Here is a 12,293-nt window from a genome sequence, read left to right as displayed (position 1 = left end):
ACGCACGGAACAGTGAAAAAAAAAAAAACCGCGAAATTTAACCTTGAACACCCATGTCGGGCATAACCGAACAACGGACCACTACGGCCGTTTTACGCTGTAGGACAACAGACAACTGACTGGACAACAGACCGCAAAGGGTGAAGTGCAAAGAGCCTGCCTTACTACTGACAACGACAAAGGTTGGGGAAGGCTCCCCGAGCGCTGTATAACCAAGCAGTGCCGCCAAGTCACAGTAGGCATTGGGGCTGCCAGACAGCCTGATCCCTGATCAAATAAAGTCACAAGCAGTGCAAAGATATTTTGCTGTTGTTGCAGAGGGTGTGCCTCACCTTCTGTCAGGGTGCTGTGTCCTGGGATCTTTGTCACGTTTGTAGGCTTGGTCGTCCACACGATTACCTTGATAGTGTCGGTAAGGGTCGTGCTGCTTGTAGTCGCTGTTATACCTGCGGGGTTGCAAGTCGAGATAGAAAGAGCTGCGTTAGAGCCACCTGGTCTCCACCCGAAGGACTCTCCTCTTACAGCGTGAAGTGGCAGAGAAGAAAGGGGAGAGAGGGAGTCTCTTCCTCCCCGCTTCCTTACTGCTGCTCATAAGTTTGTTTAGAAATGTGCAAAAATTTTCCACTGCTCTTTGCCATTTGCAGAGAGACAGGTAACGGAGGTCACTAAAGATGCCCAAGGGCTGACTGACTATACACCAGTTAATTACCATGGGACTAGGGTTCACAAAACACTGCAGAAAAAGCATCAAAGTGGCCTACTACCATAAAACTACTGCTCATCAGGCCACATACACCAAGGATTAGCATGCCCACATGTTAGCGATTCTATTACACCCAATGTGGCCGCTAAGTTTTTGATCTGAGCACCTGAACCAGGAACATATCAACAAAGCAGTACATAAGTATATCACAGGTAAGTTGTCCAATATATATAGTCGAACCCAACTATATCGAACCCGTTTGCATCATATTATGCTGTAATTGAACTCCTTCTGGTCCCAGCATATTTGCAGTGAGAATCTATGGTGAAAACTGTGTCTATATTGAACAAGAATACCAGCAACTCCCCATATATTGGACGCCGAACGCACACAGAAGTGACCCCAAAAGTTGGCTTTCCCTTGTGGCGGAGGAGAAATTCCGCCGGCACACCCCTAAACTTGGTGTAGCCTGGCCGCTCATGGGCAGTGGGTGCCTCTTTCCCTTCCTTCTCCCCGCTTTCCTTCCTTATTATGACGACTTGTACTGTGTAGGTAGATCGAACTGATAGGTGTTTTTTTGCAAGTTCGCTATAACCAAGTTTGACGGCACCACAAGTTAGGCGCAAGCTTTATAAATACTACGCATTAATGCCACGAACTGAAGGTGAGAAACTAACGTGGTTAGTTTACAAATATACTAACCCCCTATTGCAGGAACAGTGAACTAGAGAAATGACAAAAAGTATCACGGCTTCAAAGCAATTTTCATATGACCTCTCCATTTGTGACCCAGAAATTGCACCAACTGCGACCGCAATTAAAGCTGCAAAGATCTACCAGAGTGACAGGTGCTCACAAATATGCTCCTAGTGCAACCTTTTATAGACAGTTCCAGAGCTTTTCAGCTAGAATGCAATGGCTAGCTTGAAGTTCAATCTAGTCGGTGAAAAATCGTATAAAAGTAAGGAAACAAAAACTCCAGTTTATTTTTAAAATTGTGAAGAAAAGCACCTCTTGTCCCATGACAAAGAAGGAGAACAGTATACAGGGTATAATCTTTCCGCTAAAGCGATGATTTATTTGCTTCAAACGGTCATTAAAGATTGAGCCCACTCTGAACTGTCTCCCTCTGCTTGTCCGACCACCACTCACAGCCCCAGTCTTTTCGCCATTCGCTGTTGCATCTAGCCTTTACCACCCTAGGACTTGAGCCACCACTGAACGAGTGCCGCGCAGAGGACCAGTGTTGTAGCAGCAGCGCATCAAGAGAAACGCATGTGCTCCTCACCAAGCGCCGGTGTCAGCACCGTGAGGGAGCACAGACCTGTCCTTGTAGTCCCAGCCGGAGCTGTCGTGGTTCCACCGGTCGCTGCCCCCTGCCTGGAAGGACGATGTGGGCCGGTGGGGTGGGTGGCCGTAACTGTTGGAGCCCTTCTGGTAGCCACTGCTGCTTCCCCGGTCCCGGTACGACGAGCCGCTCCCACCTTTGCTGCCGTGGCTGTTGCTGCAATGGGGCCGAGCACATGCCGACTTTACCAAGTGCACATCGATGCGGGCGCAACAGTCATCGCATTCTAAGTGAGAATAACAAGGCTGCGTCCTCACCGGCACCTTCAAACTGTGCCAGCTGGCACCTCAAGGCACAATCCACGATACAATTTCTGGCAAAACATTTCCTGCAGCCTCTTTTGTGTGCCGTCACCACCATTATCACCGCCATAATCAGCCTGCCTATGTCTACTGAAGGAGCAAGGGCTCTCCCATGCTCCTTAAACTGTTCCTGCCTCGCGACGCCACAGTCCAGTCTTCCTCTACTTCTAGTCCCGTCTCCATGACGTCACGACGTTTTAAGGGGGGACGAGGGTCTTAAAACTAACTTTTTTATTTATAAGTAGAAACTTATGAAAATTTGCACACGGATGTGCTTTTCTCTGTAGATTTCAAATATGCAATTATATTTGAGCTGGTGCTGTTAGTTCAAAAGTTATCATACAAAGTCTAAACTGCAATTAGGTAATTTCTTACGCAGCTTTAATGAACTTTCGCATTGCATTTTGTCGCTTTTAATTACATGAATGGATAGCCAGAAAGTTCCCATACCCGATGACATTCTTCGTTTTTCTCTAAAGTCACGGCATCCTAAAAAAATATGTCAAGTACAGAAAATGGCAGTATTGGATATTTTGGCTCATCAAAATAACTGCAAGTCATTATTTATGCGTAGCCTAAACAGAAAAACTAAGAATGTCATCGGCTGCCTCAGGCTGTACTGAAAAAAATGGCACCAAGATTGACCTTATGAAGCAAAAAGAAGTTTCCAAAAAGCTGCGTAAGGCTGAGGGAAGTGACCAAAAATATGAAACTGAGAAAACTGCATTTGAAGTTTGGCCATGTGTTACGAGATGAACCGTCAGTAGTGTAGCTTCAAAATTTCCCAGTAACAAAGACATGTTCTTCCCATTTTCAAATCTGTCTTTGGATTCCAAAAATGTCAACTAGAACTGAAGATACAAAAGGCCAAGTAACGGACCCCATCAGGAATTTAGCAAAATTTATCGACTTCGAATCAGTTGGCATTTTGTTAGCGTTGTGAAATCTGGTGGTGTCTTGCTGGCGTCGTGAAAACTGCAACAGTCCTTCGTGAAGTGCCACCATCTATTACAGTGCACTGTGGTACCCAGAATATTGTGTACGGCAAAAGTGTGAGGGTGAAACTTGCTTTAGGTGCCCCCCTTTTTTTGTTCTTTGGTGAGGCTATTTCATTCGCGGTTTTTATGCTGGAAGTTTGAGAGGATACAGGGGTGGGACACTGCGCAGTGCGTTTTCCGCAAATGCATCATGTTGTTGGCCCTCAAAAGAGTCTTTTGGGGAAAATAAATGTAGCCGAAAGGCAAACTTTCTTGGCCTATGGGGATAAACCCATAGGATAAACCCATAGACGCCTTTTTCCTTCAAGCCGTGCATGGTGCAGCTATCTCCATCGGACATCACGACTGTGTACCACAGCCCATTCTTGGAGAGCGAGCGCTTGAACATTATCAGGGCTGCCTCTACCTCCATGCGTCCTGCACCACAGTCAATGTTTCGCTGACTCTCATGGTCTGCCAGCCAATCTTCGTAGCCCTCATCTGAAGCTTTGGGTCCGATGGCGCAACCTAAGCAAAAGTTAGAGAGGACTACATGATCAATCACCAAGCCGGTGTACACTTCAATGATGCAGCCCACTCCAATGTGTGACAACCGTCCCCTTGTCATCCACGTGCCATCAAACATCACATCTATGTTGTTTGGCGGCTGACCAAGGTCCGAGTACAAGTCCTTGATGGCACGCACACTATCAGCTTCAGAGGCTGCTGCAGTGTCCTCGCAAACCTGAACCACTTTCCTCAAGTGCACTTGGAATGTCTTGTGCTGCAGGCCTCTGTGGGACAAGTTCATACCAGCACAAAAATCTGACAGAGCAGTCACCCCCTTCCCGATGCTTTGAATACTTTTCAAAGCCCTCATATTCACTTCAAAAAGAGTGATATTGCCAGATCCTTTGGTCCTTGGCGAGAAAAAACGTTCCACACGGTGTTCACAAACTGAGCACGTCACCTCGAGCTTCACGGCGAGGCCGTACTGCCGGTCAGGCTTCCTCAAATCCGGCGCCGCCAGACCGCACTTGCCGCACCTGACGTGCGCAAAAAGGTCCTTCAGCATTGCAAAATCCACTAAGACAAAATCTGTGCCGGATTCTTCCTCTGAGTGAGCCAAATCCACTTCAAGGAGGTCGAATTTCCGCTGCGTTGCTGACTTGGTCTCCATTCAGCGCTTGACCTCGTCCGCGTGTTCTGTACGCGCGGCGATCTCCTCCGCCGTGTAATACCTCGTGTCAAGCCGGCAGGACGTGCTTGGACCAGGTATGGATTCCGGAGGTGATTGGTCAGGCGATGGGGCAGGCGAGGCAATACGAGGCGGCGAACGATTCTCATCCGGTGGAGTCGAGCGGCCCGAAGTCGCACCACGCGACCTTGGGATAGGCGGACGACGCTTTCGCTTCCCATGTGCATGACGGGTCGTCTACTTCAAACGTACGTCTCCTGGCATCATTCACGAAAGTGCGCGATGGAAGAATTAGAAGAAACTGTAAAAAAAAAACTGCTCTAAGCGAGCGCTGCGCCAGAAGAGCGGACTCCGTCAGACGCGCGTAGCAGACGCCATGATGGCGACCGCCATGACAGCAGTCGCGCCGACCAATGGGAGGGGTCGTATGGCGAACTCAAACCGCGCGCGCCCGCTCTAGCCAATCGGCGGCCGAGAAGGTGCCTTCGGAAAACTGGCAAAGGCGGTCGGTCTACTCAAGCGACGCCATTTTGAGATATCGCAAAATGCGCATAAAGAAACAAGCTTCAAAACAAGACCAAGATGGCGGCGATCGGTCGGCTGCTTTGCCCGCGGGGCGCGCGGGAATTTGAAGCAACTTTTGCCACATTAGGGGCATTTCGTGGCCCTCGAGGCGTTTCAAAACATGATTTTAGAGTATTTCCCGATGGAATTTCGCATTGATATTTTGAAGGCAGGTGCTTCAAGGTACAATAATTCCAAAAATTGGATTTTCTCAAAATCGATATTTTGGCCATTTTTGACCATTCTAAGACCCGCGTCCCCCCTTAAATCAGTTAGCTACCTGCTGCACCTAACTAGCCCAAAAAGACTGGTGCTCCACAGCTGCAATGCTGGAGCAAGCTCGAAACAACAGTTCGTTGCCCGGTAGTGATCCTCGCCTTGTGCAAAGTCCATTACAAACTTGGACCCTACCTGTTGCCATCACTGCGCTTGTCCCTTGACTTGTCGTCGTGTGGCCTCTTGTTCGGCCTCTTGTGATCATCGTCAGCATGCCTCTTGACCCCGTGCTGGTTGCTGCTGCTGCTGCTACCGCCAGCATGCTGGTTGCTGTTGCTGTGCTGCCCGCTGTGTTGGTGGTGGCCACTGCTGTGCCCATGTTGGCTGCTATGCGTCACACCAGGTTGGGTTCCCTGCACATCCACAAAGCAGTTTAAAATGGTGCTGCCATGCACACGACTGTGTGTGTGCGTGTGTGAGTGGGAGAGAGAGATAAATCCCACCGGGGTGACGCAGTGGCTAAGGCAGTGAGCAGCTGAGCCCAAGGACAAGGGTTTGAACCCGGCCACGGTGGCCGTTTTTCAGATGGAGGCAGCAAGCAACAACGCCAGGGTCTCGAGATTCTAATGCGCTGAAGGCCTCCAAGTGGTCAAAATTAATCCGGAGCCCTCGGCTATGGTGTGCCTCACAGCCCAGGTGTAGCTTCAACGTGCTAATCGGCCAAATTTTGGAACTTTTGTGCGCGTGTGAGAGATGTTGCCTTATGTTAAGCAAGGGAAAAGCAGTGAGGAAAACGTACATCATCGTGGAGCCTGGACTTCTTGTCGTGATCCTTCCTGTCCGCCTCCTTGGTGCGCTCAGACTTGTCGCCGGCTCCCTCGGTCTTCTTCTGCGCGTGCCGATACAGCCGGAAGAGAGCCTTGGCATCCAGCTCCGTGAACTTGGCCACAAACGCCCACAGGTGCCTGCCACAGAAGGGAGAGGAGGAGACGGGAGGGGGCCAGCTGTAGTGTTGAAGCACACCACGGCCTTGTGGAAGCTACTGCACCAGCACACTGCCTGGCACTACAGCACAGTATTCAGTTGAGTGGCACAAGTGAAACAAAGTCTGTGCCACATGCCAAGGTGAGGAGACCGCCCTGCCCCCAACACAACTGGTTGGCAGATGGGCAACGTGTATGCAAGCATCTACTGGACGCTTTATGCACTTGAAAAAACCTCAATTGTGGCACACAGCTACTTTTACACTTTACCACCCGGTCTTATATTTGTTAGGGGACCAAGTCATTCGTAGCAAAACTAATAAAAAGGCTTGGTCACATCGCTTCATAATTGGCATCAATTCTCACTAATGTATCCCCTTTCATCCCACCTGTGCTGCACATATTCTTCAGGACAGCCCAGTTACAGTGAATTGCATCGACCAACAGACAAAGAAAGAGGGGAGCCCACTTACGAGCGCCACTGCTTGGCCTTCTCTGGATCGGAGTACTCGGCGCAGCATTCGTTAATGTGCTCGCCTATCTTGAGCAGACAGTGCCTGGTATGGTTCACTTGTTCGTCGTCATTCATGGACGAGTCGGGCGTGTCCAGCTGCTTGAGGGCACGCTTCACTGGTCGCATCTTCTCCTTGCACTGAAACGTTCCCATTGCAATATATTACCACAGAGGAGGAGGAGATGGACGACAGAGTCTGGCCAATCCGTCTCGTGTCACAGAAATTCTGCTTTGCCCAAGAATTTTGTTACGACCACGTACACCAGATCATAATCCCCACCGCACCACTCACAGCTAAGCAAGATGTCACGAAAAGCAGACCCATATGACAGCAATCAGGGCCTTTGCAATTTAATGTAGACCATGGGAAGCACAGAAAGTGAGTCCCTCCACAACAACCCCTTGCATGCTCCAGCAGAAACCCCATGTGCCCCAGGTAGAAGAACCCTTGCCACTTTTTTTTCCCCGCTTTAATTTTAAGAAACCCCGAGAGTGCGGCACAACAGGGACGCACCTCGTTGAACAGCTCCAGGTCCAGGTCGCCCGTGGCCTCGATCACTTGGGGCGCTGCATTGGCCGTGTAGTGCATGGCGGGCATCTCCTTCTTCACCTTTGCCTTGCCGCCACCACCACCACCTTCTCCGGCCCCTTCGTGCTGCAAATGTTGCACACAGGCAGGGCCGTGCTCACTACGGGCAGTGCTCAAGTTGCATCCTTTTTGCACACAGAGACAGACCTGCTCTTCACAAACAAACAGCCAACGGGCAAGCCCTCACCTTTTTCTTCTTCTTCTTCTTGTCTTCCTTGTCCTTCCCGTCTTTGGGCTTGTCCTTATCCTTGTCCTTCTCCTTTTTTTTCCGCTTAGCCTTGGGAGCGCCATCCTCAGTGCTACCTGGCTTGATGTCGGGCGTGTGTGTACCGGAGCCACTTAGGCTGAGCCCCTTGGCGACGCCGTCGATTATGGCCGCTGCGTTGTTCTGGTGAGACTCGTCCTCTACCTTCACTTTGGGCTTACGAGCTTTCGTAGACTGCAAGAAAGAGTGAGGGGCGGGCAAAATGAAAAGCAACCGACAGCATTTGTCAGGACTACCTAAATTTCACAGCTATGCTGCTTTGTAACTACCGTAGAGACCCAGTCATATTTCTAGAGCTGTTGCTTCCCCAGTGGTGGCTTCATGCAAGGTCGGTCTGGTACAGCTTCCATAGATAAATAACGTATTCAGAATATTTTTTCTCAGCAACTACTACCTTTTCACATCTGTTCATTCTCAGACACTTTTAAAAGCAATACAGTGTAGACCGCTTATAACGTATGTCGCGGGAGCCGCAAAAATCCGCACTATATGCGGTACCGCACTATAACCAAAACACGCGCGAATTCAACCACATCGCCACCTATCTCTCAAGTCAACCTATATTTATCATCACTCAAACGCACAGCACTTAAAAAACGAAGGCACGGTCTATATTTCATATTATTTTTCACATCAGCCGCTGCTGCAGGGCAAAAGCGCAGTCTCACAAACAGCGAGCGCGGCTTTAACTTCCGTTGTGTTTGTTTTGAAAGACCATGGCTGCGTTTTTAGCGTCTATGAACAGATGCCGCAAAACGTGATAAGAACGCCAGCATTTTTTTTTAACCCCACCTTGTGTTCACGATGCCGAAGGCGGCTGCTTATCAGCGCAACGTACTGGTGGTGGAAATCTTCGGCTTCGCGCGGCTCGAATGTTCGGAAAGGGAAAGAGCGGTGGCTTATCTGCACAACGTTCTAAAGCGTGAACCGCGTGGTAGATTTGGTATCGCGAAAACGTGCAGTGCACGCCAGCGCGGATACAACTGGCGTGGTGTGGGCGGCGCGGTAAGAGGCGGCAACATGGCGTTGGCACTGGCCGTGAAGCGGTGCAGGCAGTTCCAGTAAGTTCCGGCGACCGCTTCTAACCGCTCGCTGAAATGCCGCACGGGGCGCAAGCGAAGATGCTCATGCAAGAAAAGAGCTAATAATGTGGGCGAAAAGTGGAATATAAACTGCCATCCACGCTGCTTGTGAAAGCGCCCATCAAAAAATACCGCGGTGGTAAGCCTAAACATCTCTGCCGCGGCTAGCCGGCTCGGAGCGCTTCAAATCTCCCGCCATTAGGTACGCGTCTCCCAATTGGTGCAAGTCATCAGGCTCCTCCCACTGCCACGCGAAGAAGCCACAGCGAGCGTGGAATCGTCGATACGAGCAGGAAAAAAAAAAACATCGCGCAACGCCGATGTGCACGATTCGTGCGCGAAAACAGGCCATGCGGTTCACGATTAATAAAATCAACTTGCCGCGTGCGGATGGGGAGTCTGTCGCTATCTTCCGAGGTGCATCAAGCAAGGTCAGTTGGGGTTACCAGGTACACACGAACTAAAGGGTGCCTATTTTTTTTTCTTTGGGTGTCTACGTTAGAGGAGGGCAAGGGGTGCACGCTGCGTCAGATGGCCGATTTCATCCTTTCTTTTTTCTTTTGCTACCCTAAAACGATGCCTCAGCTGCGCCGGTCGATCAGCAGACCCGCCGAAAAACCGCACTATAAACGGTATTGTGCTTCAGCCAACCGCATCTTAAGCGGTATGCTTATGCATTGAGTTCTATGGGAGGCAAACCGGTGGTCGCAAAAACCCGCGTTATATCCGGTCCCGCACTATAAGCGGTTACGTTATAAATAGTCTACACTGTATTGCGAAGCAACTGCAGTACCAGCAATGAAGAGGTTGACCCAAGTGAAGTGTCACTGCATGAAAACACACCCTACTGTTAGTGAACACAGTGGCAATGAGGACTACCAAGTTCTCCACTTTCATGTCCCCCAAGAGCAAGCCTATCATAAGGGTCTGGTCACCCCCCCGATCCCATTACGCTGGCCAGTTTCACACCACACAGTGTCAGACATAAAAAAGCCTGACAGAGATGGCGTTCTGGCCTCAACACACATGAAAACTTGTGACTAGCATGCAGAAGAGAGAGTACTGTCACGCAAGCCTACTACAGCCATGCTGCCAAGCTGAAGCAAAATGATACGAGACACAGAGTGGGAAAGTTTCACGAGTACTGGTGTTGCCCTGCAGGCCTCCAGAGAAGCAATGCAAAGCACTACAAGCAAAACACCCTTCTAAAAAACAGTTCCTTGCTAATAAGACGTGGTACTTGACCAAACCAAAACAAATAAGACTGCGCCCATGCCTACAATATACTGTGAGGACAAGTACTTTTCAAAAAAAAAAAAAAAAGCACATTAGCTATGTTACGTTGTCCACAGCTCGAGGAAATGACTACTGACATCCCAACCACTAAGTCGACCTTAACAAGATTCATACTTCAGAGAAGCTGCTAGGCCCAATTTATATGAAAATGAATACCACACTGATTCTTTGTAATCTAGGCTGATGTCACATTAGAAAATTCAAGGAATCCTCAAAATACCTGCACGACTGGAGAGTTCTTGTGTAAGAGGACTATAGGAACCAGGAACAAAGCATACAAGGAACATAGCAGAAATGGCTGCAGGTTAGCCGAGCTGCCTTCTGCTCGTTATGCAAAGACACCGCACGGCATGCTGCATCGTAGCTTGCTTCGAATGAATTGGCCAGCCTCATCAGAGTGCTTTCGAGCAACTCGGCGAGTGTGAAACTTGCGAGCAGCATGCAAATGAACGCAGCGCCCTGCCATGCACGGGAGCCAGTGCACGAGAGCAAGCAGCCTGCAGCAGGAAAGGGAAGGGACAACAAGGGGAGGAAGGTGTTGCAGCGACATCTGCTCCCTGTCAGCCACCCGTGGACTCACTCACCATAGCAGTGTCACTGTCATTGCTGTCATCATTGTCAACAATGGCTCTGCTGAGGTGGACTTTTTCGGGGCGAGCCTTTCGGTTCCGCTTGGGCTTCTCCTTTTAGTTTTGTTTCAGGAAAAGAAGAAGGCAACATTCAACATTCACTCCACAGCCACACAAGGTAGTATTGTGCGTATGCCAAGTGAGCAACCCAACGTCCTTATTGATTGTTCTGGGAAGACTGAAAAGCTGATAGCAGTTCATCGTGGAAAGAGCCTGGCAAGGATTCGGACAGCGAAGGAAAAAGACAAGTCGGGCTAAACAATGCAGTGCGATGCTGTTTCCACTGGCCAACCAACCAAGTGCCTTTCAGAGCCATGGTGGCCAGAAGGCCAAGCTAAAGGGAGGAGAGAGAGAGAGGGAGAGAGCACACACACCTTCCCCTCCTTGAGGGCCATCTGGCGAGCGTGCACCCTTCGCAGCAGCTTGAGCAGGTAGTCGGCCCGGCTCTGCAGGTGCTTACTCTGGGGCTTCAGCTCCTCCCCGTCGGGCAGGATCTTGGCAGTCAGGCCCAGGTTGGGGTCCATCTTCATCGCTTCCCAGCTGCCCATGCCGTGCTCGTATATGCCCCTGCACAAGGAAAGCATGGCATGTCGACTAGAACCAGCAGGCCGTAATTTTGAACAGTGGTTGGACACAGGCCTACAAACAGTCACCTACTTCTATTTTCCTATTTGAAATTCCTGCTTTCCTATTTGAAATTCACAAATTTTAGCTGTCACTGAGCAACAAGCCAGTAGTTCCTGCACCAGTACAAGTCTGATATGGCTGCTGGGGTACAGGAATACCGTATTTATTCGAATATAGGTCAACTTGTTTTTTCAGAAATGTAACACAAAACTAGTTATCGACCAGGGTTCTCCACATGGTGGGTGGAGGTGGAAAGCCCACTTCCATGCTTCCCCGCCCACTGCCTTTGGTAAGCCGCCCATCACTCCCCCTGACCCACCCGTCTGAAATGTGGGCCTGAGGATCTAGGAACGGCCACTGTGCGAAAGCAATGCCAGTGGCAGCGGGCCACACCTACTCCACCTGGTTACGTGAAAAGGAGCATGAGCAAGTGACTTTGAACTCTCCCACTGCCAGCTGCATGCAAATCTTCATGAGCTGATGCTTGCTCTTGCCGGTTTCTTACTCATTCACCGCACTGCGGCACCACAATATTATTTTAATGACGCTGCGGCACTACAATAGTCGGTATTTGATTTTTTGTGATAAAAATTTAAATTCCTAAATTTAACTCAGAAACGCACACTACACAGTTCAGGCGGCCGCCATCTTGAGTTGCTGCAGCAACGCCCAATCAGGAGGGCAGTTTCATTGCGCGTCGACCGGAAGGCCACCACACTTCAGCGTCTATTTCTGGCTTTGTTTGTGCGACTTTCTTTTTTCTATAGTTCGTGCAATTGTAAATGAACACAGATAAAAGAGGCGGCCAGGCTTGGAAAGAGGACCGCTCAGCCGATCCAATGATACAAAAATGGCCGCGCCTGGTGGCCCCGCTGTGGAGATACAGTGCTCTGAAAATTGCCGGTTTTTTTTTTTTCGCCCTTTCGCGCTGATATTTTGTCACTGCACCTGGAAAAAGCATCCTTGTATGCCCCTTTGCGACGGTGTTCGGCGGAAAAAT

At 49.8% G+C, this 12,293-nt stretch overlaps 1 protein-coding gene across 3 annotated transcripts in view; it reads right to left on the bottom strand.

The window, feature by feature from the left end:
• Chd1 (chromodomain-helicase-DNA-binding protein 1) overlaps positions 1–12,293 on the bottom strand; it is a 47,699-nt gene that overhangs the window by 5,513 nt on the left and 29,893 nt on the right. Inside the window, exons 23-31 of one of the 3 annotated variants that reach the window (XM_077700572.1) lie at positions 11,041–11,233; positions 10,622–10,720; positions 7,582–7,833; positions 7,320–7,460; positions 6,765–6,943; positions 6,108–6,273; positions 5,504–5,721; positions 1,992–2,207; positions 333–446 (exon numbers count right to left, since the gene is read on the bottom strand). In XM_077700572.1, coding sequence (XP_077556698.1) covers positions 333–446; positions 1,992–2,207; positions 5,504–5,721; positions 6,108–6,273; positions 6,765–6,943; positions 7,320–7,460; positions 7,582–7,833; positions 10,622–10,720; positions 11,041–11,233 — 1,578 coding nt within the window. The remainder of the gene's footprint in view (positions 1–332; positions 447–1,991; positions 2,208–5,503; positions 5,722–6,107; positions 6,274–6,764; positions 6,944–7,319; positions 7,461–7,581; positions 7,834–10,621; positions 10,721–11,040; positions 11,234–12,293) is intronic. The other 2 variants (XM_077700573.1, XM_077700574.1) reach the window with 2 other exon arrangements.

The sequence above is a fragment of the Haemaphysalis longicornis genome, unplaced genomic scaffold (genome assembly GCF_048455015.1).
Source record: "Haemaphysalis longicornis isolate Haplotype H1 unplaced genomic scaffold, Haemaphysalis longicornis Haplotype H1 scaffold_2, whole genome shotgun sequence".
NCBI classification, from domain to species: Eukaryota; Metazoa; Arthropoda; class Arachnida; order Ixodida; family Ixodidae; genus Haemaphysalis; species Haemaphysalis longicornis.
The sequence above is the reverse complement of the archived record's forward strand: the minus strand, read 5'-3'. Positions and strand labels throughout refer to the sequence as shown.